This window comes from Gopherus evgoodei, chromosome 17 (assembly GCF_007399415.2).
Source record: "Gopherus evgoodei ecotype Sinaloan lineage chromosome 17, rGopEvg1_v1.p, whole genome shotgun sequence".
Taxonomy (NCBI): Eukaryota; Metazoa; Chordata; order Testudines; family Testudinidae; genus Gopherus; species Gopherus evgoodei.
Genome location: NC_044338.1, coordinates 19,809,462 through 19,835,340, shown reverse-complemented (window position 1 = coordinate 19,835,340; position 25,879 = coordinate 19,809,462). Strand labels below are relative to the sequence as shown.

Here is a 25,879-nt window from a genome sequence, read left to right as displayed (position 1 = left end):
AGATTCAGGGGAGGCGGCTCCCAAAACAATCGGGCACCGTGGACACAAATTCACAACACACTGTGGGACAGGTGAATCTGCAAAAAGCTTTGGCTAAAAATGCGGCCTCACTCTACTCTGGTGACACAGAGCCCTGCCACGGCACAGCAGACAGCCGTGGGCTTTAGTATCTCGGCTGCAAATGTGTTCATTTAAGCCAGGCTTGGCTCCAACCCCTTCCATCTTATTAATGAAGACGTTACATAAGACCAGCCCAATCCTGGCCCCTCCACACCTGGGGGCACTGCAGAGAGTTAGCAGCAAGCCACCAGAATTCGCACCACACTCCAGCCTTACATTATTGTTTATGTGTTTTTATTACTACAGCAGCTAGAATCTCTGAATTTGAGCCCCCTTTGCTGCACACACATATAGTAGGAGACAATCCTGATGAGTTTACAGTATGAAGAGGAAGAGGAAGTTTTATCAGCCCCTTTTACAGGTGGGGAAACTGAGGCACCGGGAGATTTTTTTTTTTTTTAAATGGCCAGTCCAAGGAGGTCAGAGCTGAGAATTGAGTGTAGTCCATTGAGTTCCTTACCCATGAGACCATCCTTCATCTCAAGGAATTCCGAACCTGCCTTCACGACTTCACCCAGCTTTTATCCACCCTGGGCTAGTAACCCGGGAACAACAGCGACAGGGGTTAAGAAGCCTTGATCAAAAGTCTGACTCTGTGTGTCTTTTGCAATTCAGGGTATGTCTACACTGCAGCTGAGGGTGTCACTTCCCCCTTGGGGAGACATACCAGCATTAGGTCTGATTGAGCCAGCGTGCTAAAAATCACAGTGTAGCAACAGCTAACCACAGAGGGGCTAACCACCCCGGGGTTGAAACCCCAGGTCTGTCCTGGGAGCGGTTTACTCATTCGGCCCCCTGTGCCCAGCTGCAGTGTGGATGTACTGACTCACTTGAATTTCTTCCTTTTCCCCCTTCTCTAGACCTCTCCTCGATGACTCCCTCTGAACCTGTCCTGCTCCCATCTACCCGTCCCTCCCTGCAGCTGGTGGGCTCTCTTCCCAAGCATTCTGCCCAGCTGCAGCTCCTAGAAATCTCAGGTGGATGGAGAATACACAGACATCTAGCTCAGTTTAATCAGTCTGCCTCAGGAGGATTCAGAGTGTTGGGCCACCGAGGGCTGATGCCACAGTAGCACCGGTTGATAATGGCCACATCAATGCCTATCCCAGTTGTAAACAATAGCCAGCCTCTGATTCTCCCAGTGCGCCTCATCTGATGTTTATCTGTCATACAGACTGCAGACTTGCAGGCCACAGAAGTGATTTAAAGGAAGAGAAAGGGGAGACCCACGTGCTGTGGGACATAGGGATGTTTTTCCAGCCAGAAGAGGCTGAGTGATATCTGGCCCAAAGACAGGAAATGAAGGGAGTGTTGAGGCTGGAATTCGGGTAGATGCACAGATACTGTGGCAATGAGCCTAGAGGGGTGATATCATCAGACACAAGGGCTGAGATGTGGGTGTACAATGGGAATATTTGGTGCTAGTTTAGAATCACAGAACATCAGGTTTGGAAGGGACCTCAGGGAGGTATCTAGTCCAACCCCCTGCTCAAAGCAGAGCTAATCCCCAGACAGATTTTTGCCCCAGATCCCTAAATGCCCCCCTTAAGGATTGAACTCACAACCTTGGGTTTAGCAGGCCAATGCTCAAACCACTGAGCAACCCCTCTCCCCAAGTACAGCCAAGCAGATACAAGATCCGAATGTTCCTCAGAGCAGGTCTAAGGCACAAGCCCTGGGGGAGGGATAGCTCAGTGGTTTGAGCATCGGCCTCCTAAACCCAGGGTTGTGAGTTCAATCCTCGAGGGGGCCACTTAGGAATCTGGGGCAAAATCAGTACTTGGTCCTGCTAGTGAAGGCAGGGGGCTGGAGCAGCAAGAAGAAAGTCTGCCTGCACGTGCATGTTTGAGACAGCTCAAGGAAGTAACTGTCCATCTGCTGTTTTGCTTGAGAATAAAACTACGGGAAAGTGACTGGCTTAGATCCAAACAAAGCAGGAAACTCCATCCTCACATTACCCCACTGCACAGAGGTGTCTGGAAAAGCACCTGCACCAGGGCCCCCTAATGACTCAATAAATGTTTGAACCTTCTAACTGAATTTCCTGGGTTTCCTTTTTGTGATTTTGAGGAAGCTGGTGTCTGACCCATGCCGGAGCTGGGTCAAGGAGCCAGCCTTGAGCTCAAGGCTGAGTCAGGGGCCCACGTTCTAGTCTGGACTCTAGAAAGCCCAGGTCTGAAAAGCTGCTGCTCAAGAGATTTTGGCCCCTAAAAACAGAAATGTGAGTTCAGCTGCTCCTGGGAGAGCGATTGTTCTTTCAAGAATTTGGACAAAGCTGAACCTGCCCTAAAGGATCAAACTCAGAACTGCAATGCAGGGTGGGAGTTTACATCCAGGAATTTGAACTTCTCCCCTAAACTTAGAGACTCGGGTTCAAAGCTTCAAACAGTTTTCATCATACACGATCCCAAAGAATATTGCAAATTACTTACACCCAGGAATCATTTAACCTAGAATGGAAATGCAGCCACCTCTTGGAACAGCAGCTAGGCAAACAACACACTATACAGCAGCACTGGGAGGGGAAGTTTGGCTACAGACAGCGGTACAACAGCACCACGGCTTCTTGAACATCCATACAGGGCCTTGTTTCTGTAAGATCTTAACTGCAGGGAATTCAAATTCTCTTCTTCTCCCCCCAACAAGTGATGGGACTTCCAGGATTTGAAGCTCTGATTCTAAGGTGACTCACATCCCAATGCTTAGTCTGAACCACGGCCTCTAGCATTGTAATTGTAGCCTAAAAATATAATGGAGGGTAAAATACGTTGCTGCAGCAGCTCTGCAGCCATGAAGGTTTATGAAACTATAGGGTGTGTGATGGAGCAGCAGTTTAGCGATGCTGAGCAGCAAATAAATCGTTGTCTGTTTCCGGTGGAGGTGAGTTCAGGAAAAGTTTATAAACCAACATTATGAATCACTGTTGGCCAAACATTCCAGTCTCCCTGAATGGCCTCTGTTTGTTATCTCGATAACAAAACAACAAGAATTACTCTTTGCCGTGCCTTCTGGCTGCCGGAATTGATGCACAGGGATTAGATACATAACTTCCCATTGCATTGCAATAACGTTTTTTCCATCGGTCTCAGGCACCTAAGAAAAATTATATGAAAAGTAGCTCCTCCAAGCTTTTCAAAGTTGGCCTTTCTCCCATCCACCAATAGAACGGCTAACAGCAGTTTAGCAATAGGAAGGGTTAAATGTATGCCAAATTTAATGCAGTGTAAGAAAATATCAAGTGGAAGGTGTTGTTTTGACAGACTGAAATCTACTGTGCAAAGCTCCACAGGCAGTGGAAGTCTTAATTTCTCCCATGCCGCCCCATAAATACGCCTCACTCCTGAACTGGAGGGATAAGTAGTAGGCATAAGGCATAAGAAGAGTGGGGAAATCTGGTCTGTGCAGAAGACAGAGCTTTCTCAGGGGTCTGTCCTAGACTGGAAATAAGGACCATCCATCCCAAGCGCCAGGCACGCTCCTCTGAGCTGCTTTCACTGACACATATACAGAGCCGCACGTGCCCTTTTAAAACCAACCCAAAACCGAAACCCCTCCACTATGTGCACAAGTCCTCCCATGGTGGGGGGGAAGACATGCGAGAGAACAAACCACGCATGAGAGAGGTTTGTCACGTCACTTAATGCCTGCCTGGAAGGTGCCCTGGTGGTGATGGAGGTATATAGAATAGTATTTGGTCCTTGATCACTGAGCTGAGCTATCAAATTAGGATGGGAGGTGATGGGGGTTGGGTTTTATCAGATCACCCCCACCTAGCTCTGAGCTAGAGCTTTTCATCAGTCGATTTTGAAGCCGTTTGCAGAAGAGGTCAGCCTCATTATCTCCATTTTGCAGATGGAGAAACTGAGGCAGAGAGCAGGGAAGTAACTTGCCCAAGGCCACCCAGCAGGTCAGTGGCAGAGCCAGGAGTAGAATATAAGCCAAGACTCCTGAGTCCCAGTCCAATGCTTTATCCACTAGACAACTCTGCCTCCCTATTAGGAACTGGACTGAGAACCCCCAGCTCATTTCCCAGAGGCAAGGCCCTTCAATTTTCAGGTGGGTTTTTTGCTTAAAATTTCCCAGGAATTTATCAGTGTTTATGATAATAAAAATTTTTAAAAGGCCAAAATTAACTACACAATTCTCAGGATAAATATCAGGATTAACACTGGGGGCTTGGAAGACAGAAGAAAAACAACAATAAATAGAGAAAAGTGGGCCCAGAGGCAGAAAAGCCGGAGGAGGCGAAGGCGTCATCTCCACAGGCTACCTCCTCCGCCTCTTCCGTTACTGAGCCGCCATCTCTCCCTCCACAGCGGGGAGCCGGCTCTGGGGAGTGACCGCGTGTCTGTTTTTAACACTCAAGTACTCACCTGCATACGTGCGTATCTTCCACTACCGTGCCTTACTTGAAACAGACCACCTCACATTTGCCCTTCGACTAATTTACTAACAGACACACACCTACCTAATGTCATGGATTGGATTTCCTTAACGTGAGCAATATTTTCATGTACGTGAGTGGCCAACATTCAGGGGGCAACCAGTACGACCGAATAGCAGGTTTGTAAACTCGAGGTAAAAATTGGTAACACAAAAACGAGGGGCCTTACCCATAACTCAGTGTTGTCGCCATTGGGTATTACTGACACAGCTCGATTTGAACCATCAAGCGGAGTGGGAAAGGCTGTGTATCTTCCTGAACCACCCAGTTTCCAGAAGACTATTTTTAAATTAAAGCTATTTGAGTTCTGTGTGCGTAAAGACAAGTAGAACACATCGCAAGCTTAGGCCCCCAATCCTGAAAGGGTTTATACACAGGCTTCACTTTATGCGCCGTGATTCTTCATTGGAGCCAAAGGGACTTGTCAGCGGGCCTACAGTTAAGCAGGCACACAACCTCTTTGCAGGGTCAGGGCCCCATTTGAATTACTGACCATCAGAACTAAAAACCGATGAGTTGTTTTGTGAAGAAAAAACAAAAAAGCCCCTCACATCCTAGAGTGAATTTGGACAGTTGTGTTACTGCCAAGCTTGTATAAGGAAACTGAGGGAACTAGAATTAGAGCAGGAGCAGATGCCATCTGCTGGTGGAAACTTAATAGATACCTGTGTCTTGTCTAATCTAGGTGTTTCTAATGCAAGGATTCTCAAACTTTTGTACTGGTGACCCCTTTCACATAGCAAGCCTGTGAGTGCGACCCCCCCCCCATAAATTAAACACACTTTTTAATATAATTTAACCCATTATAGATGCTGGAGACAAAGCGGGGTTTGGGATGGAGGCTGACAGCTGGTGATTCCCTATGTAATAACCTCACAACCTCCTGAGGGGTCCCAACCCCCAGTTTGAGAACCCCTGTTTTAATGGATGCAGTCCTAGCTACACTGGAGTCAAAAGAGTTTTGTCATTAACTTCAGTGAGTCCAGGATTTCACCCAGTGAAATCATAACAGTACAAGAGGTGCTGGGATGGTGTGCGACTGGCCCCTTATATAGACAGCACTGAAATGGTTTGGCCTTATGCTGAATTCTTAGCTATTTTTGTGGCATTACAAGTTCTGCAATGACTGCACTCCCGCTTTCTGTGCTGGCATTTCTCTGCGGTATGTAGTTATTTTATAAACTTGTTATTCCTCCTGGCAAGCGCCAGATGCATTTTTATAAATAAACTGTCACTGTTTCATAACAAGGCATTCTGAAACCACACCCCCACTAGCTTTTTAAAGAATGGCAAAGGGTTTATATCTATTGTGTTAGGTGCTGTATATGTAAGGATTGGGGGGCAGGAGAATAGTAATCCTTGCCCCGCAGCCCTCAAACCCATTTATTTGGTCAATCTTTCCCAGCTGTTGGCCTGTTTCTCCATTTGGCTGCATTAATTATAAACTTGTCAGGACAGAGTGCTTTCCATCTTACAGCAGGGTGGCCTAATGGACAGCACATCCAACTAGAACTGGGGAGACCTGTGCTCTGTTCCTGGCTCAGCCATTGACTTGCTGGGTAACTTTGGCCAAGTCACTTCTCCTCTTGTCTCGGTAAGTCCGTTTTCTCAGCTGTAAAATGGGGATAATACACTAATCTCCTTTGTAAAGTTGCTTTGAGGTCTACTGATGAAAATGGCTATAGGAGGACAGAGTATTATAAAAGCATCTGATTTTGCTTTACATAAGTCCATACAAAACCACAAACCCTACGCTGAACCCTTTAGAAGTTGCACTGACTTAGACTTGTAACTGCTCTGTAATTCTGGGAGTAAATGCAGGCAGTTTTCTAGCCTAGGTGCAAGACACTATAGTTTAAAAGAGCAGTAACCCGCTTAATTGGAATACAAAGAGTCAGCAGCAGTCATTACCTTGTCTGCAAAGCACAAGTCTGGACACAGCTCCTTGGTAACTACCAGCTTTTCATTTTCCTTTTAGCTTGACAACCAGATGCCAATTCCTGCCTCATTAAATCTTGTTCCACTGATCTTCATCCAGTATCCGCTGACAGACCTGGTAGGAGCAGAGTAAGGTGCCGACATACTTAAACTTTTTATCTGGGCTTCCACTGGTTACAAGTTCCCAAAACCCACCACAACAAAAAATGAGCATGCCCTTCTATTTAATGCTGTATCTAAGCAAGAACCAGTTAAGAGAGTGGATCTGTCATTAGGGATAATGCTACCCTTCCCTAGCTGGCTGGCAGGCAAGTTTCTCACCAGACAAAGCCTTTGGCAAAAAGCGTACTTCATTTCCTGAGAAAGGTGCAAAACATTGGTAACAAAATTAGTGGTGCAGCCGACAACACTAAACCCAAGTGACATGATGTTTTCATTGCAAGAGTGGGAAGAATCAAGAGGGGCTCAGCTCCAGTGGTTGGCTAGGCCAGTTTAATTGGTCATTTACCTGCTTAGTAAGTCAGATGGACTTCAGGCACCCAAGGCAGCATTAAGATTTATCATCCTGCATACAAAGCATCAGGGCATTTGGCAGCACCTATGTTCTTAACTAAGGCAAAGCCCATGGGTTGGAAGCTGCTTAGGTCTCAGTGGGAGCTATTGGGACTGCACCTGATTTGAAATGAAACAGGCAGGTAGAAGTGGTTTTAAATCTCCAAAGGTGGGGCGGGGAAGGGGAGCTATTAAGATACACTGACGCAATTTGGAATTGTTTTTATGCCCAAAGAACTAACCCTGTTCAGTTTCCCCTCTTAAGTGACCAAGGCCCTTTGTGCCACCTCCCTGTCCTTCCTTTGGTTCTTTCAAGGCAGCACTTTACCTGAGCAGGGAGGTGCTGGTGCAGAGATCAATCTTCCTCCATCATCTTGGTCAGCCCTGATTTTCCATCTTCCTTCCCATTGCTCCCCTTTGGCCAGATGTGCTGCTTGCCCCTCAACTAGCCCAAGGGGCAAACAGCACTGCCTAGCCAGGTGAGCCATCGCTCAGTGTGAAGGAGAGGAAGATTTAAGTTTTATACTTGCTGGTGGTGTATTTGACTTGATTCAAGCCATTCTATACCAAAGAGGTTTTCATTTGACATGACAAGCTTCTGCCCAATCTCTAGGTATGTGAATTCACCTTCCACATGACTTTATAATTATGTTATCCTCTCACTAACCCAGCCGCTCATCAGCACTTGCTCATTTTAGGCCCCAGTCCTGCATGGAGAATCGTGCAGGTGGATCCACGCAGAGCCCAGGGGCTTGAGATGGTAAGCTCTCTGGGACCAGGATTACAGCTCTTAGGAAGGCAAAAGCACAATGCACAGCTATGGAGCTCTGTAGGTAATACACAACTCTGCCTGGTTATTTTGGACTGGCTCTAGCCAGTCAAACCCAAGGAAATTTACAAACTAGGAAACCTCAGTTGGTTCAGGGTATTTTTTTGAAGGGGGTGGATTAGGTTAGCACATATGCTGGAGCAAGACTGCAATCATATTAGCATAGGAATTTACAACAGCGACTGCCTAGCTCAATGGTGTTGCATACTTAAGGCCTAAACCAAAAAAGGAAATCGACGAGCCATACAGCAAACTTCTCTTTGACTAACAGGGCAACAGCCTGTACAGGAACACCAAAGCAGATTGGTGCTAACAGGCTCCAGTCTTGATGTATTTCAGGGGAAATACACAACACCTAAAGGTGTGAAAATGGGAAGTGCCCATTTAGTAGTTTTACTTTACCTTCTCCTCCACGTCACACATTTTTGGGCAGTCATTTCTTAGAATATGCAGGATTTTATATGAGGCAGTTAAGATACAGTAGAACATAATAGCCACACTGGGTCAGACCAAAGGTCCATCTAGCCCAGTATCCTGTCTGCCAACAGTGGCCAATGCTAGGTGCCCCCGAGGGAATGAACAGAACAGCTAAACATCAAGTGATCCATCCTGTCATCTATTCCCAGCTTTTGGCAACAGAGGCTAGGGACACCACCCCTTGTGGACACAGAAAATGCCCAGCAACCATTCTGCTCTAAAAATGGACACTGAAAGGCATCGGTTAGACCATGCCTTGATTTCACTTCCCTTAGCACTCATGGTTGTTGGCCTTACGTTACTTTAAGTTTCTAGGTGGTTGCAAAGACTCCAGTATATAGATAGCATCCCCCCACCCCCTACCCCATTGAGAATAGGTCAGAAAGAATTTTACTTAAGGTTGGTTCAAATTCTACAAGATGCTTGTTTTGCTCACGTTAAGCTATTTTCTCTAGTAAAGCTGTGGAGACTAAAGTCCATCAGCACTGCCCCAGTATTATGCTGAATTTTCATTTGATAGCAAGACACACCATGGCCAGGTCTACAAACTTTTGACAGCATAGTTATGTCCGTTGGGGTGTGACCTCTGACACAGCTACACTGGCAAAACTCCATGTTCTTCCACCACATGTGGTCATTTACATGTGACAAAGAGGAGTTAAAGCACCAAGTCAGAATGGTAGCTTTGAGTTGTTACAGCCACTTTGCACAGATGGAAGTGAACACACATGGTACAAGGCATGGGAGAATCAGGTCCTAGATCTTGAGTTTAAGATTAAGTCCTAGATACTATACGTGATGTTTTAATTTTTTCTGCTCCTTACCGTTACATGGCTCCTTTAATCTCAAAGCTATTTATAACACTCTATAACCAGCAGCATTGAAACGCAGCCACTTTTTGGACGTCAGGTGCCAGCAGCCTGCACTAAACAGGGAAGTGTGACAAAATTTTGGCCAAATACCTTGAGGCAAATGCTTGATCTAAGAGCTGTGGTAGCTTTAGTGCGCATGCAGAATTGACAAGAGTTCTGTTTTTGATGCCTCAAAAATCCTCACACAGCGAACTGCATCATACCCAAATTGATCTACAAGATGAGGCAGCTGATCCTGTCAATATTCTACTCTGTTACTGGGAGGTTCTTAGACATTACAAACACAGAATGTACACCAAGCCATTTGTCAGCATTTGCTAAACTAAAAGCCTTTGGTTGTTTTTCCCAAGTCCATGCAGAATTGAACAAGGCAAACCGATTACAGATAGGCCACCCATCCAGTTATCAGGATCAAAGCCCTCAAAGCCAAAGTGATAATATTTTGCCCTGCAGGAGGCCTTAGACTATCAGCTGTCCTACCTTTATTTTAGGAAAGTAAATGCAATGCTGGTGTAAGATTGACAGCACTAAAGACCGGGGATGTTATCCACAAAGCAGTAGTGCAAGACTATCACAGCACCCCACCAATCCACCTCAGCCTTGATTTGGAGCGATCACCTTTAGGAGGCTTTGTCTTCCTTGCTCCTTCAAACGTTGGCTTCCCTGCGGAGTGCCCGCTGTGGCTTGTACTATGCGAGTTACCCCACTACTAGGTGGGTTGAGAGCCTAACTCATCCTGGAAGATGATATGGAATATCTGACTCTACACTTTTGTTCACCACTGCATGAGTTTCAACAGCAGTGACTCAGAGGTGAAGTGATACGTAGCTAGTTACTTCTCCTTTGAGCCATCCTGTCCCATCTTCTGACTTAACATTCCCTTGGTTTGATCCAGTCCCAACGGCATGGGAACACATTGGCACCTTTGGGTTTCCCAGAATGACAACAGTGAATTCCAGAAAGAGTAGCTGACACCCCCAGGTGAGGGCTGACTTGAGTTTCTGCTCAGCAAGGAGGGAAGGAAAGTGCAAAGTAGGAGGGGAGTTGTGGAGCTACCAATGAGCTATACTGCTCTCTCTGGGACCAAAGATATGGATTGCAAGTAGCTTCTCTGGGGACTAAACCAAAGCGGTTCTCGGGGCACTTCATGGAGCTAGAGACAAAGTGTAATGCCATTTGTTAGCAAGACCCTTATTTGTTATACAGATTGCACCATAGAAAGATAGGGAATGTGGAGGGAAAGGCTGGGGCTAAAAGTTATGAAGTAACTGGAAAAGTAGTGTAAGATTTCACAAATAAAACAATCAGCTTTTATTGTTGTATTACAAAACACTTTTGATTTTGGCAATATTTTACAGTTCATTCTGTTCCTTCTTATAGCCGGTTGAAGAGCTTAGGGGTGAAAACAGAAGAATGTTGGAAATTAAAGATGAAATTTCAATGGACTTGCTAAAAAAACCCGAAGAAAAAGAAAAAACTGCCCCAGTCCCTCCCAGCAAAATAAAAACCCAATTTCGTGTATTCGCCATCCAAAAGCGGCCATGGGTAAAGCAGCAGGCAAAACTCCGGCAATTTCACTACTGACTGTGTCAAAGAGACAAATGGAACATTGACAAGGGTCTCTAGTATGGCCTGTTGCGCTGGTCATTTCTGAAGTCATTTCTGAAACAAACAAACAAAAAAAAAAAGAGTGTCTAGCGAGTCACAGTGCAAGTCCATCCTCCCCCACACCAACCTGTGCAAGTCCCTTCTGTATGCTCCCCTTCTACTCTGAGCAGTGCCAACTGCTGATAACTAGATGTCTGGCTAGCAGAAATTATTATTAGTGACCTGTGTTGTCATGTCCTTTAGCAAAAGGAATCTACACTTACACTATGAAAAATACACACGCTTAATACTGTTACTCCATGATTCATGATTCCCCTGGACTATTCCAGCCAGCCACCTGTTCTATTAGTCAAAGAAAAGCTCACATTCCTAAAATCTACATCCCACACATACTGACAAAGCAGCAAAGATAATGCTCACCTTCCTCCCATTTTACCACCATAGCCACCACCTCGGTCACCCCCTCTGCTACCGCGCCCTCTGTATCCTCTTTCACCTCCAAAACCGCCTCTCCCACGAAAGTCTAAAGAGAGAAATGCAAAATCAAAAACTCAAGAACGTGTTGTTAAAAGACCACAAATGTAAATAAAACAGTCAGAAGGAATTCATTACACTTGTGCTGATCTCTTACACACCTCCTCCCGATGGACGTGAATCTTCTGGTCTGGGTTCATTACACTGATTGCAGGAACTCCTACGAGCAAAGTTCATATTACCACAGCTCCTGAAAGAGAGAAAGATGCTTCAGACTGAGATTTCTCAATAACTGATTGAACATTCTTGAAACACTGCTACCCAACTAAAACAACACTTACGAGTTAGGACAAATCCAGTCACCATTTTTGGGATCCCCACTTCTACCCTGGAAGCCCCCACCTCTTCCAAATCCACCTCGTGAACCTGTGAATAGAATTATAACCAGAAAAAAGCAGGGTAAGTTCTCCTGTAATTTACATATGAGACATTTATTTGCAGACTATCACTGGCTTCAAACCCCAAGTGACAGACTCAGTTTCTTGGTACAGCAATAAGCAGCTAGTTGATTTAAATCAGCCATCTTCTAAGATTATAGTTTCAGTGAATTAGGAACTCTGGAAAAAGGATCACAGCCTGACAACAAAGTATAATGTACAAACTGATCATTTCAGAATTTCTTCTGAAATGCTAAAATTTAAATTAGCCAAAAGAGAAAACACGTAATATTTAAAAGGCATAGCAAATGCCCTATAGGAGTTTAAACATCTGTCAAACCTCTGAACTACAGGACTCTAGTCCCCCTGGGGATGTATTTGGGCAGCTGTATGAATGTGCTTATTTCAGCTCATGCAGAAGGGGAAATATTGTGCAGGAGCAGCACCTGGTGGCCAGAGAAGTCCACTCCATGTATTTTCTATTTATTCCCTTTTCAGCACTACCAGTACTTTAACTATAAATCTATTAGCTGTTAATCAGCTTGAACTCTGTCACACACATTACTGAAGTTTCATTGAAATTTTAATACACATCCAACTCCAATCACACATGAACTGATCAAATCACAGAATAAGCTAAATATATGCTCTCCGAGACCATATACACCAAGATTCTTCCAATACAGGCATCTTATTTTTGGCATCAGAGTCCTGACCTTGTACACAAAATGGAGTTCTTAAAAATGATCCGTTTATCAGTCACCTAAAATTTCTTGGCCTAAAAACTAGTGTTTGCTCACAACAGTCACAATGTGTAAATGTAGTAAGACCAATATCCTGCAGAGTCATTTGATAAGGCTGTACTATGCAAAGAGTCTGGGATTTTCAAAGACGGCTATGGGAGCTGAGCACCCAATCCCTGGTCAAAGTGAATGGAAGATGGGTGCCCAGCTCCCTGCACCCAAATTGCAAGCTCCAGACAATGCATCCTAAGACAATCGCTGAGAACGCAGTGTTGTGTACTTATGCACGCCCAGCCTTAAAGTTGTTACTTCACCATTTCTTTATAAAGCCTGGATGAGCATTGAACTAGAGAGCATCTCCACATCGGGAACGTACAGAACTAGATATAGTCCAGTCCAGAAGAACGGACTACAGAATTCAGTTTTCCTTAACTCCCATATGCTGGTGCAATCCCTACTAACCCCTTAAGTGCCAGAAATCTCTTCCACTATGCCTTCCCAAAGCCCACACTTAATTATTTAACAAATTACTGCCATGAGGGTACCCCTCCAAAAAAATCAAAAGCTAAAGCAGTTAACATGCAAAAGGAAAGACCCTCTAAGTTTTACTACCACCTCGACGTCCGCCGCCACCGCCACCTCCTCTCAGAAATTCAGGCCTCCTGGTTGCAAAAGAAACTTTGATAACACTGCCATGGAATTCCTTTCCTAGAGGGGGACAGAGAAAGAGGAACAACAATTATTGAACAGGAGCTCAATAATTAACAGCAAGATCCAAAGTGACTGTAACTTGCATTGTTAAATTCAACACCAGTAGTACTAGAAAACACATCCTGGTAAATCAAAATGCTTTTGAAAATATGAGTCATAGCATCAATGCACAGATGGCAAACAGTAAGGAGGTACATATTTGTATTTATGTCTATTCTTGATATAATATATCACATCACAAAGATGCTTATTTAAATCAAAGTATGATCTACAAGTTTTAATTTAAATTAAGGGCACATGATGCAAGCATGTAACATTTCTCTGCTATGCTTGTCATCAGTTCAGTTTATTGTAGGGCAGTTTAAATACGTAAGAATCTTGATCCTGCCAACCAGACAGCAAGTTTCCATACCAACATTAGTATGGAACCAATATATCCCCATGTGGGTAAAAGATATGCACGTGTTCATCATCAAGTTGCAATCAGCATGTATTAGAAAATTAAAGTTTTATCACAGCACACTTTGGGGCCTATCGCTGTTAAGGTGCCTCATACAGTGACCATAGTAATGTCCTTAAGATCAATTTGAAATATATGAGCAAAAAATAAGGCATAAAAACAATTTGCTAGTCAATTTCTTTTTGCTTACCATTATATGAACGCCAAACCTGAGCAGATCCCTCCCTCTTTGATGCTTAGGTCTATGAATGCCAAGTGTCAGTGGAAACACAAAGCCATTAGAATGGGCATTAACATCGTTTAACCTTCTGTTACCATAAAGCAGTATAACTGTCCTTTTTTCTGCAGTGGAACTCTTCAAGACTGACAACAGCATGTTTTCAGAATCTGCTCCCCTTCTCCATTACAGACAGTTTTCAGAGCTTCAGGTCACAGTACAAAGCTTCTGATCAAGCTTTCAACTGGCCATGAAATAATTTCTAGCTATGGAGCAAAATACTGTTTTAAAAAGTCTTCTTTTGAAGGACTTGTTTTGCTAATATGTGGTTTTAATTGTAAGATGCAATTAACACTATTATAAAGCATTTAAGGAATAATAAGCTAGCACCATACACTGTATGCTCAAACTATTTATGTACATTGGTTACTGCAGTGCCCAAGTTTATGTTCACAAAGATAGATGTTAAAGAAAATATCCACGAGGGAAAGACAGGCACATAAATGAAAGGAAGATGTTACAAGAGGAATCACGATAGGGCTTAATTTAATTTGGTTTGAAGTACCTTTGGAGGCAGCATGGTCTAGTGGACAGGGCAACAAAACTGGAAGCCGTGAGACCTGGGTTCCATTTCCAGTTCTGCCACTGACAGGTTGTGTTGCCCTGGGCAGATCACGGTTCTGTGCCTCTGTTTTCCCGCCTGCTCTTTGTCCATCTAGATTGTCAGTTCTTTAGGGCACAGGACTTCTTTCACTGTGTTTGTAGAGTGCCTACCATAATGAGCTCTTAACCTTTGCTGGGGTTTCTAGGCACCACCACCAACACTATGGTACTGCCCAGACCACACAACAGTTTGCATTCTCCTGCTTACTGCAATATTCTCGTTTTAATGGGCTGCATACGAAGTCTTGAATCATATCAGAAAAACCCATCCTCACACTGACTAAACTGGATACAGGGACAACTGACATGCAGCAGCATAAATAACGGTTTTCGTGTCAACTAGCACATCAGAGAAAAACAAACAGGAGTCTGTTTGAAATAAAAAAGTAGCATGCGGTCCACATGTGGACATTAATATGCAGTGTCTACTGATTACAAAGTTTCATGCACAAAAAAAAGAACAGGCAATCTTACCATCAAACCAGTCAATAGCTGCTTTAGCAGAAGGAGGGTCATCAAAAGATACTGTTGCTTCTCCCTTCGGTTTGCCTGTATCCTTATCTGTATATAGATTTATCATAAGTTTGCCAGTCTTTTTGTTAGTCTGGGGGGCGGGAGGGAGAGAAGAAAAAAAAAAGTGTTATTTCCTCAACATTCAGTTAATGGAGAAAACTGCTTGAGCCAGTTAACAATGAGAGCAGTTATAATTAATTAGTGTTCGCAGAGGAGATTCCTGGGGCTAGCTTACAGAAACAAATACTGACTGCCCTCCAGCTCACAGCATGAACCTTAATAGGAAGTGGCCCCAGGCCTTGTCTGGACATTAGCTGAAGTCAAGTACAGTGAATGAGAGCCCTGATTTGGATTCTGGGGATAGGAAGAAAAGCCCTGAGTGAGTGGGTCATGGAGGCATAATTACTGACTGAAGCATTAGAGATTTACTGCTGATAGGGACATGTGGTAAGGGAAAATGACTAGAGAATTAGGAGTAGAAAAGAGAAACAGCAGCTGAAATCTGTGCTAATAAGTTGGTAGTACCACCAATTTCTTTTTCTGTGACCCAGTAGGATAAAAAAAAAGATCTACAATTGCTGGGAAATAAAAGGGAGGAAATGTGCTGCTATTCAAGACACTTCCAACATATTTGATCTACAGGTTTCCTAAGCCAACACAACCTAATGATCTGTCACCACACACACCTTTATAATACCTATTTGCTTGAAATAGTCAGCCACTTGATCTGTCGAAACACCTTCTCCAAGTCCTTGCACAAAGATGGTGTTGTTATCAGAGTTGTCAGATTCTGTATCTATTAAAGAAAGCAAGTTATTTTTACCAAATGTTTTTATATGGATTAGCCAGAAGCAGATGTTGCATACTGCAGTAGTTGAAAATGCTACTTCATCTGAGGTCAGAGAAAACCTCCATCATTTTAGACTCATCTATGGTTGTGCAACATCTCCTTGGATACCTGGCAGATTGGAAGCTCTCATATTAATAAACTGAGAAAAAGTCTGAGGTCATGCTGTTAGCTCTAACAGCAACAGCTTCAGAAGTACAGTACAGGAAGATAGCCGTAGGGATGCTGCAGTATGCCACAGAATGGTTACACTGAATATCTGACTGCATGGCAGCCATTCACAACTTTTCTCTGCAGCTAGGACATTCAAGTAGAGTAGGCCCAAAACGCACAGATTTTAAATAAAAAAAGGGGCCTATAAAATTTAACTGAAATACCACAGAAGACACAAAAGCACTGTATCAGCATAAAAGAATCAGAAAAATGACACAAAAAATAGGAGTGAAACAGATTAGTCTACTTTCATATCCAAGACAGAGTGCAAGAAGTAAACAGCAATCTTAAAGAGTAATTCATCTTTCGAAAAGTCCTTCAGGTTTTAGAATCTATGGTGAAACAAGTATAAAAATTAAAAGAACATTGCCCAAAATGATCTAAGTCAGAAAAACTATCTTCAAGGAAAACAAGATCATCAGCTACTTGACTCAAATCAACACAGAATTCACTAGACAAAACCTGATTTCTACTTGCTGAGCAATGTGTTATTTAAACATTAAAAGAATGTTCTTGTAGTCACATGCACCGTTATTTAACGGAGCTGATCGATCCCAGAAGAGAGCCCACCTTGTTAAACTACATTTGAATCACACAAAAATCCCAGCCATCCCACCTCTTTCCAGGCATGCATTTTAAAGTACATAAAATCATAGAAATGCAGGGTTGCAAGGGACCTAGAAAGCTCATCGGGTCCAGCCCCCATGTGCTGAGGAAGGACCAAGTAAGCCTAGAACATCCTGACAGGTGTTTGTCCAACCTGTTCTTAAAAATCTCCAATGAGGAGGATTCCGCAACCTCCCTTGGAAGCCCATTCTAGAGCCTAACTACCCTGACAGTTAAAAGTTTTTTTCTAATATCTAACCAAAATCTCCCTTGCTGCAAATTAAGCCTGTTACTTCTTGTCCTACATTCAGTGAACATGAGCAACAATTGATTACTATCCTCTTTATAACATCCCTTAACATATTTGAAGACTTAGCAGTTCCCCCCGTTTCGTTTTTTTAACCTTTCTTCATAGGTCAGATTTCCCAAACTTTTTATTGTTTTTGTTGCTCTCCTCTGCATTATTTCCAATTTGTCCATATCTTTCCTAAAATGCGTCACCCAGAACTGGACACAGTTCTCCAGCTGAAGCCTCACGAGTGCCAAATCAAGCGGGACAATTACCTCTCATGTCTTACATTCGGCACTCCTGTTAATATACTCAAGAATGACCTTTAGGCTTTTTCACAATGGCATCATATTGATAACTCATGTTCAATTTGTGATCCATGATCACACCCAGTTCCTTTTTAGCAATACCACCACATAGCCAGTTATTCCCCATTTTGTACTCGAGCATTTGATTTTTCCTTCCTAAGTGTAGTACTTTGCACTTGTCTTTATTGAATGTCATCTTGATTTCAGACCAGTTCTCTAATTGGCCAAGATCCTCCAAAGTGCTTGCACACGTTACAAATGCTATGAAGAATCAACAGCTGCAATCCAAACACTGCTTGTTTTCTTACCAGGATCTGATTTCTGTCCATAATCCCTTTGACCTGTAGAATGGGTAAAAAGATGAAAGAAAGGCTACTTTAGCAAGGAAAGCCTTCTTAAAAATCTTGTTAAATAAGACAAGAAAATACTCAAGCTACATATGCAATGTATCTAAAAATCTAAGTCATTAACCAAAGATCTGGAGAATATTTAGATTAAAATGTTCAATAGCAGGCATCTGTAGAATGTTAACATGTTTTTTTAACTTGCAGTATGTGGCATCTGCCACATTAGCATTATGCTGGTGTTTATCTCGCAAATGCTGTTGTCAGATGACCAAGCAGTTTACCACAATTATTTTGTCACTAGTACCTTTCCAAGCAGTATTTGTAACAAAAAACCCCAAAATCCGGTGAAGGTCGTAAATCTCCACAATTTCTTTCATGCAATTTGACAAAGTAGAAATCCAGTTTATTGTTAAAAGATTGACTTTTAAAGCACACAAACACACGAGCCCCAGCAAAACAGAAATGCTAGAATGCTTCTACTGGATAGTAATAAGATATTGGTGGCGTTTAGATTTATACAGGATTTCCACTGAAACATTTTGGATACTCGGCACTTACCACCAAAATTTTTGAAGCCACCACGGTCACCACCACTGCAGAGGAAAAATTGAAGAAATGATTTCTTCCTCAAGTCTCTATGTGCTGAGCCTAAGGCTCAATCTACACTTATCTGATCAAAAATTACTGTCTAGTGGCTCAGTCATCACCTTTATGTTTTGCACACTATTTGTGTTCAAAGATTCTTCTTTCAGATAGCTAATCCCAGAAACTAACCTCCAAAAGAACTGCTGAACCAAAAGGTGGGTGTACACTAATTTAAAAACCCTTTTCCAGCCTACGTACCAAATGAATGCAATTTAAAACAGGGATTTAAAACAGAGGCATACTTTTGATAAAAATTAGTGGGCTTTACTCCAATCTAGCAGCTGCATGGATAGTTAATTACCACTTGTGAACCGAAATTAACCTCTCTTCTTATGCATTCAAGTTAATTTGGATAAATTAGTATTACTAAGCACACACTGAAGTAGGGTGTGTTAGGATCTGGGAATCTGTGCTACAGTGTACTACTAGCACTTGACATTAATGATAAAGTGTGTGTCTGAGAATGAGCTTCAATAGCAGAGGTCGTGAACTTTTAATTAATTCATTCTGAAACCCGTGGCACAAAATGTAGACCAAGTTAATATATTACACACACAGCTTGCCAGCGAATGAGGGGAGTTTAGCTGTTGTGACATCCCATTCCAAATTTAATGGAAGTAAAAGCTTGCTATCGCCCACACTTATTCTATTTAATGTGTGGTTCATGGTACTGATTATTTCCCACACTAGAAGCGTGTGTGGGAGTGCAGGGTCTCCACAGCAGTTACCAGGACTAAACTGGCAAATTCATTTTGGGAACTTTTATGCAGAGTAACTAAGATAAAAGAGAGTACAAATAAACATCCTCAACTAGCACTCCTTGCCTAACCCTTGGAGGTTCTGCCCTACAGCTAATGCAGCAGCCACTGCAGCAGTTTGCTTAAAATCTGGAGGGATTCTAATCTCTCAATTTGTCAAGGTCCAAGTGTGGAACAAGAGCTTAAAATAAGGGACATTAGTAAAATAGGCTATGAAGCTTCAATATGGGATTAATTCCTTTAGGATACCGAATATACATTTTCTGTTATAACAAATGTGAAGTCATGAACGCAAGATGTAATTTACAGTTTTAAAAAGTCAAATAAGTTTTCTATGAATGACAAGTCTGTCTTAAAACAAGGGGCAGGATTTCATTAATGATTATGTAAGCAAAGTCTTTAAACCTATTACCATACAAGGAAAACAAACAGCTGTTATATCATGACACAACCTTGCAGCAACTGCTGTTATATTTACATTCATGGAATATTACTTTCAGCTAGGATCTACTTTAATAAACTTGCTGTTGATTTTCAAATGTTATGTATACACAGTTATTTGAAACACTAAATGGCAGACTTATTCATGTGCAATTATATTCAGCTGCATGAAAGATAAAAATGTATGAGTTCCAAATACTATTTACAGTAGCCTCTACTAAAGGATAGATAATGTTAAAGACTGATGATAAAAAGAAGAATGGCGATCACAAAAATTATATTGCAAACACATTTCTACCACCTACAATTTACTCTAATCAATCCCCTAAGAACAGACCAACAGGTTTCTTTGTACCCTTCTCATTAAATGTCAATTAAAAACTTCGCCCCACTGGTATATTAGCTCAGAACTAAGTACACTGATTTATAATGAATGAATCAGTCACACAAATTTTGTCTTCAAGATTTCAAACTCTGGATTCCTTCCCCGGTTCATCAGGACTGCACAATTCAGAACGTGCATTTTTTCTGTTTCGTAAATATACAACATGAAAGATGTAGATAGAGAAATAAAAGACACTTATTTACAGTAAACAATCAGGATGTTATGGAAAACGAATACTGACCGAGCTGGATACATAATGCCTGAAGCCACAGGCTGAAGGCATTACTACCTAACAGAGATCACTTTTTGCAACTTATAAACTGTTTACATTTTTACTATATTCTGTAAAAGTGCACTGTTGTCTTAATATGCTTCAGTGTTGATTATTCGCCGTTATGTCTCATGTGACCAACTGACAACTGTTTCTGTGTTAGTCAGATGGCAGACCTCTTGGATGAATGTAAGTGACAAATTTTCCTCTTTCACATGTACTTTAGTGTTATATTTTTCCACTCCTGAGACTGTTGCGAATAGCTGCTGGGGACCCAGGGACAAACATCTTATTTCTCACCTTCTCAACAGGAATTTAGGTTTTGGTTTCTTAAGAAACAGAAGAGGTGCCTGAATATAGACCCAAAATCTGCACTACGAGGGGGAAAAGTCACAGACATGTTTGCTCTAAATAGCTGATGCTGTGCAGCCTCAGATTTACCATGAAGACCTAAGAAGACAGTCTCAGCAACTGGGTTGTTTGGCAATACATGGATGCAATAGAATACAGACACATGAGGACAGGGGTGTGTGTAACATATAACTAGTATCACACTGTATACTGCCGTTTATAAGCTTTATATATAGACCGAATATGACATAATCAGCTAGAGTTCTGGTTTGTAAAACATCCTTTAATCAGTCAGAAAATTAGGAAAAATTCAGCCATATCACCAATACAAAAATTGAAATTCAGGCAGCCAAAGTGAATCCTAATCACCATTCACAATAATTAACCCTAAGGCCACAAACATGCTGTCACTGTAAGCTGGTATCCACCCATCTTCATTTATTTTCAAACCTATTGGCATAGTCTGGTGTGGACGTTGCACTCCATATGTTTTATGGAAATATGCTTATGAGTGTGAATATGATGCAACTGGAATATGCTTTATGCAAAAGGTCTCTTGTAAGGTATAACGAAAGTTATAAACTACTAAATATACTCCTATTTGTATGCATGTACCATTCTTGTACCTGAAGCTAGAAATATGAAGTATAACTCTGAAGTCCTATTGTAATTATGCAAAGGGTGAGCCATTAATGGTGGTTTAGAACCTTGATGGCTCCCATTGACTAAGGACAATTGGTTGTAAATGGTTTATCTATCTGCAAGCCTTCCTGTGTAAGTGTGACCCAACCCAAGAAGAATGAAGACTAGGGTCTTGCAGTGACATGTGAGCATGTCACCTGATGATGAAATCCATCTTAAATCTGGTACTTTTCCATTTAGAAGGAGGGGTGGGGACCCAGAGACACAAAAGATTCCCACCGTGTGCCAAAGCTATAAAAGGGGGTGGTGCCGGACAATGGGGCTGCCAGTCATGAGAAAACCCCATATCACCTGAGATATGTGTTGGAATGAACAAGGACTGTACCAGGGGGAAAGGACTGGCCCCAGACTAGAAAGGAGTCTATTCTGTGAAAAAAGCTTATTGGAACATCTCTGAGGGTGAGCTATTACCTGTAATCAGTTTCTTAATGTATTAGGCTTAAACTTGCATGTTTTATTTTTCTCTGTGACTTACTTTGTTGTCTGTTATTACTTGAAACCACTTAAATCCTACTTTTTACACTTAATAAAATCACTTGTTTATTAATAAACCCACAGTAAGTGATTACTGATGGGGGAGCAAACAGCTGTGCATCTCTCTCTATCAATGATATAGAGGGTGAACAATTTACAAATTTACCCTGTATAACCTTTCTATAGAGTCAAACAGATTTATTTGGGGTTTGGTTCCCATTGGGAACTGGGTGCTGGAGACAGGTAGCCTGCTGAGCTGTTTTCAGTTAAGTCAGCAGTTTTGGGGGCATGGTCCAGATCCTGGGTCTATGTTGCAGCAGGCTGGTGTGTCTGGCTCAACAAGGCAGAGTTCTGGAAGTCCCAGGCTGGCAGGGAAACCAGGCTCAGAAGTAATTTCAGCATATCAGGTAACAGTCCCAAGGGGATCTCTATGACCAAACCTGTCACATCTGGGATAAAAACTGCTAGAATCTTAGGAGTACAGGTATCACCAGTGTTCCCAAGATCACAAAAGTTACAAAGGAAAGATGCATCAACTGAGCATTAATCATGGCTGAAGTAAGCAGCATCTTTCAGCTAAAGTTGTTCAAATACTTTACTACTCCCTTTTTATCAATGTTGCACGCTTGTAATGACTTTAGAGGGCTTCAAGCCATAAATGTTCCTTTCAAAGAGAAAAAAGCTGCAGATATTGGAACAAGTGGCATTAAAAGCCAAAGGCCAAATTCTGCCCTCTGATATGCACCTAGACTTCTCAGTGAGCACAATGGGAGTCATGTGCAAGGACGTATCTTTCTAAATAGAACTGAAATGAGAACGGACTATTTAGCACAGCAATAAAGCCATAGATTCTACTTCTATCAAGGTATTTTAAATTTGTGCTACTATAAAGGAACCGCTTCAGGAGGTGATCTACTTGAAAATGTAACGTGGACACAAAGAGATGAGAAATCACTACTGTTATCTAATGAAGTTCCACACAAAGAGTTAAAAAGCTAGTTTATCATTTATTCACCGAATTCCATAAAGCTGTGTCCCTGTTTATCTTCTTCCAAACTCTAAAGCCAGAACAAGAATGTACAGAAAGCGAATAATGTGACAATAACTCTAAACACTAATGGCATGATAGCATAAGACACTTTGGCTATACTACAATTTCTTGGTACTAGATTAGGCCAAGTCCCCACACAAAGGAACCAAATACAACACTTATGCATTGCTGCTTATTTTTCACTTGTAATACAACGAACTTAAAAACAAGTTTAGATTTAATCACACACAACCAAGAAAACCCTACGTTTAGCTGTGTGACAACTCAAATGATGGAGTGGAACAAATTCTGTTTTACACTGAACAAGAAGCTGTGTGGGTGTAGCCCAAATTTCAGTATAATCTGAAGGCAGAACTTCACCCACTGAGTCCAGATTCTGATACAAGGGGACAGAACAATTAAGGTTGTTCCATTGACACTGCACTGATTTGAGTGACTTTTTCGGGATTTTAGGTAGCCCCCTTTCTCCCCCTCCACACACACTTCCATAGCACCTTTCATCTAATGCGCTCAAGACACTTTGCAGAAAAGGATTAAGCACCACAATACCCATTGAGACACGTTCTGTTCTCCAGAGAGAAAAAGCAATTTGCTCAAAGGCAGAAAAAGCTGGAGGCAGAGCTAAGAACAGAACTCAGGAGTCCTTACTCCTAGTGTTCTAACCATAAGAGTACAGAATGGGGGGGGGGGGGGCCATATAGAATAGTTACTGGTTAAGTGCCAGTATGACCCTGCCCTAAAGTCAGTGCATCTCAAGCTATATCTGATGGTTTTGTTTGATTTCAGTTGTAAACTTTTTTTAAAAATGGGTTTATAGTACAGATTTAACATTTGTTCTTAGCTACAAAGTGTGGCACACAGAGTCTCAGCAGTCCGTTTAAAAAAAAATAAAAAAAATGGAAGTTTGGATGGATTGTTATTTGGCATCTAAAGTTCCAAGAGATCCAGCATAAAATCATTAAAAAAAAAAAAAAAAGGCAATTCTGAGACCACTGGTACTTACCATGATGTGAGCATTTGGGGCAGAAGAAAGTTAAAAACTACTGAATTTGATTATGGGTTACTGGATTTGAGCAGCAATTTTCTCATATATATTAGCTCTTTCCCCCAAAGCTGCATGACTCTGCACATGTACAGGAAGTGAACTGAATGCTATAGGCACTAAAGTAGGTACATTTTTGGGAATCCCTGCACATTATCTTGAAAGTAATTAATTCATTCATTTAGTGTCAGGACAATAACGAACATTTTAAGAAGCATCTATTTTCAGCTACTTTTGTCCAAAATGCTTATGGAAACAGTTTTTGAGAGCTTATTGTTTGAGAACAATAATTTGGTTTTGTCCCACACAAAAGCCTGGAATTGCACAAATACAGATATGACTCCACACCTAGCAATCCTCCCTTGTTAAGAAAAAGTGCTAGCAAAGGAAATCAGGGCAGTGCCAGCATAGGCACTAACTGCTGCTGACATTTTAACGATGCTGTTGCTCATCATGGCTCACAGTAGGGTTAGACTAAGTCAGGGGAGTCAACAGGTGGACCATGGGCCAAATCTGGACCATAAGACGCTTTTGAACAGATCCCCAAATTTTTGTTTGTTTATCATTATTATTATCTCTGAAGTCTGGACCTTGACTACACACTGACCAAGAAATTTGGACCTGGGGACCTGGCCTAAGTGGTAAGAACACCTGTGGCTGGACCACCCTCCTGTCACTGTTACCATCAGGGGAGCTAGAACATTTTTATGAACAGCTGATATGCAAAGGACATTAATCCATTGTAGTCTCAGATTAGCTAATGATTTCATGCACCATCCAGGAAAAGTGCAAAGAAGGTACTTCAGACAAATGTTCCAGCATCGTTAAAAATAATTTAAATACGTTTCTTTAAGTTGGAAATGTTTAGTGCAACCTAAGGACTGGTGTAACTTTTTTTAAAACCACTAACTGCAAATGTTCAAGCCTATATAGTTATAGCAGTACAAAAACTGTGTTTAGACAAGACTTTAGGAGTTAAATACTTCCTGATATTACTGGAAATATCACATTTTAGTGTTACCATGGAAAACACTATCGCAGTCAAACACTGTGTAACAAATAATTATCAGAAGTAGCCTCAGCATATGTGCACAAGTTGCTTTTCAAAGTTGGTTTTAGGTTTGGGCTGCCTTTTTTTTTTTTTTTTTTTTGGCAAATATTGTTCTCAGCACTAAAAGTGGGGATCTGTTACATTATTAAAGTTGTTCTTCCACCACATTATTTTATGATTGCAAACAACTCGAGCTTTTGCTAGAACTTGGTCAAGAAGTGTTTGAATGTGGAGTAAAAACTAACTTTTTAGGAGTAGAAACCTTAATCAAAATAGAAGACAACTGCATCTAGGCTGAAAAATTCTAGGACAAATTTTAGTTTGTCATTAAGTTTAAACACCATCAGTGTGCTGTGCTGAACAGAGGAAGACGGTCATTAAAAATGGCTCCATTCCCCCTCCCACTAATACACGCCTTCACGTTTATCAACCTCCATCCACACTTCCTTTCCTGAAAGTGCATGTCAAGCAATGGGATCAACTATACTTACATATCAACATGATTATTTACGCGCCAACATGATTATTTATACATCTGTTGAAACAACCGTAATGGAGGAGTGGTTATTTTTCTAGCTTCTGTTCCACCACCTTGCAAAACACAAGTTTGTTTTGAATGGACACTGTCTAGCAGTTGTATGTCTTTTGAAGCTTACTTTAAAATTTCTTCATTAAGAGAGGCCCAAGTTCAAAGCAAAAAAAAACCCCAAAGCACTATTTTTATCATGGGAATTATAAGAAACCCTTACCCGCAATGAAGCAGCTACAATAGTCTTAAAAACCTCAATTCTAAGTGAAATTGAACATCTGAAGAGGTTTTGCTGCCTGTGAAGCTTACACTGTACAAAAGCTGCCAATTATAAAGGGACAGAGTTCGCTCACTTTTAAGATCCATCTAAAATGAGCCTCTAGTAATTTTGATACCATATACCAAGTCAAAATATTCAGGATCCATATACACTATCAAATTGGTTACAATGAAGAATAATGTAGGACCAACCTAGTTATAACATGATTTGGACATTCCTATATGAATGGGA

At 41.8% G+C, this 25,879-nt stretch overlaps 2 protein-coding genes across 5 annotated transcripts in view; both read right to left on the bottom strand.

The window, feature by feature from the left end:
- Positions 1 to 4,756, bottom strand: part of MMP28 (matrix metallopeptidase 28) — a 60,169-nt gene extending 55,413 nt beyond the window's left edge. Inside the window, exon 1 of the mRNA XM_030537026.1 lies at positions 4,734 to 4,756. Coding sequence (XP_030392886.1) covers positions 4,734 to 4,756 — 23 coding nt within the window. The remainder of the gene's footprint in view (positions 1 to 4,733) is intronic.
- A 5,758-nt stretch (positions 4,757 to 10,514) lies between these two features.
- Positions 10,515 to 25,879, bottom strand: part of TAF15 (TATA-box binding protein associated factor 15) — a 34,487-nt gene continuing 19,122 nt past the window's right edge. For 2 of the 4 annotated variants that reach the window (XM_030536335.1, XM_030536331.1), the window contains exons 8-16: positions 18,227 to 18,261; positions 17,630 to 17,662; positions 15,745 to 15,854; positions 15,020 to 15,149; positions 13,107 to 13,202; positions 11,656 to 11,740; positions 11,476 to 11,564; positions 11,261 to 11,363; positions 10,515 to 10,894 (exon numbers count right to left, since the gene is read on the bottom strand). In XM_030536335.1, coding sequence (XP_030392195.1) covers positions 10,855 to 10,894; positions 11,261 to 11,363; positions 11,476 to 11,564; positions 11,656 to 11,740; positions 13,107 to 13,202; positions 15,020 to 15,149; positions 15,745 to 15,854; positions 17,630 to 17,662; positions 18,227 to 18,261 — 721 coding nt within the window. In that variant the 3' untranslated portion in view covers positions 10,515 to 10,854. The remainder of the gene's footprint in view (positions 10,895 to 11,260; positions 11,364 to 11,475; positions 11,565 to 11,655; positions 11,741 to 13,106; positions 13,203 to 15,019; positions 15,150 to 15,744; positions 15,855 to 17,629; positions 17,663 to 18,226; positions 18,262 to 25,879) is intronic. The other 2 variants (XM_030536332.1, XM_030536333.1) reach the window with 2 other exon arrangements.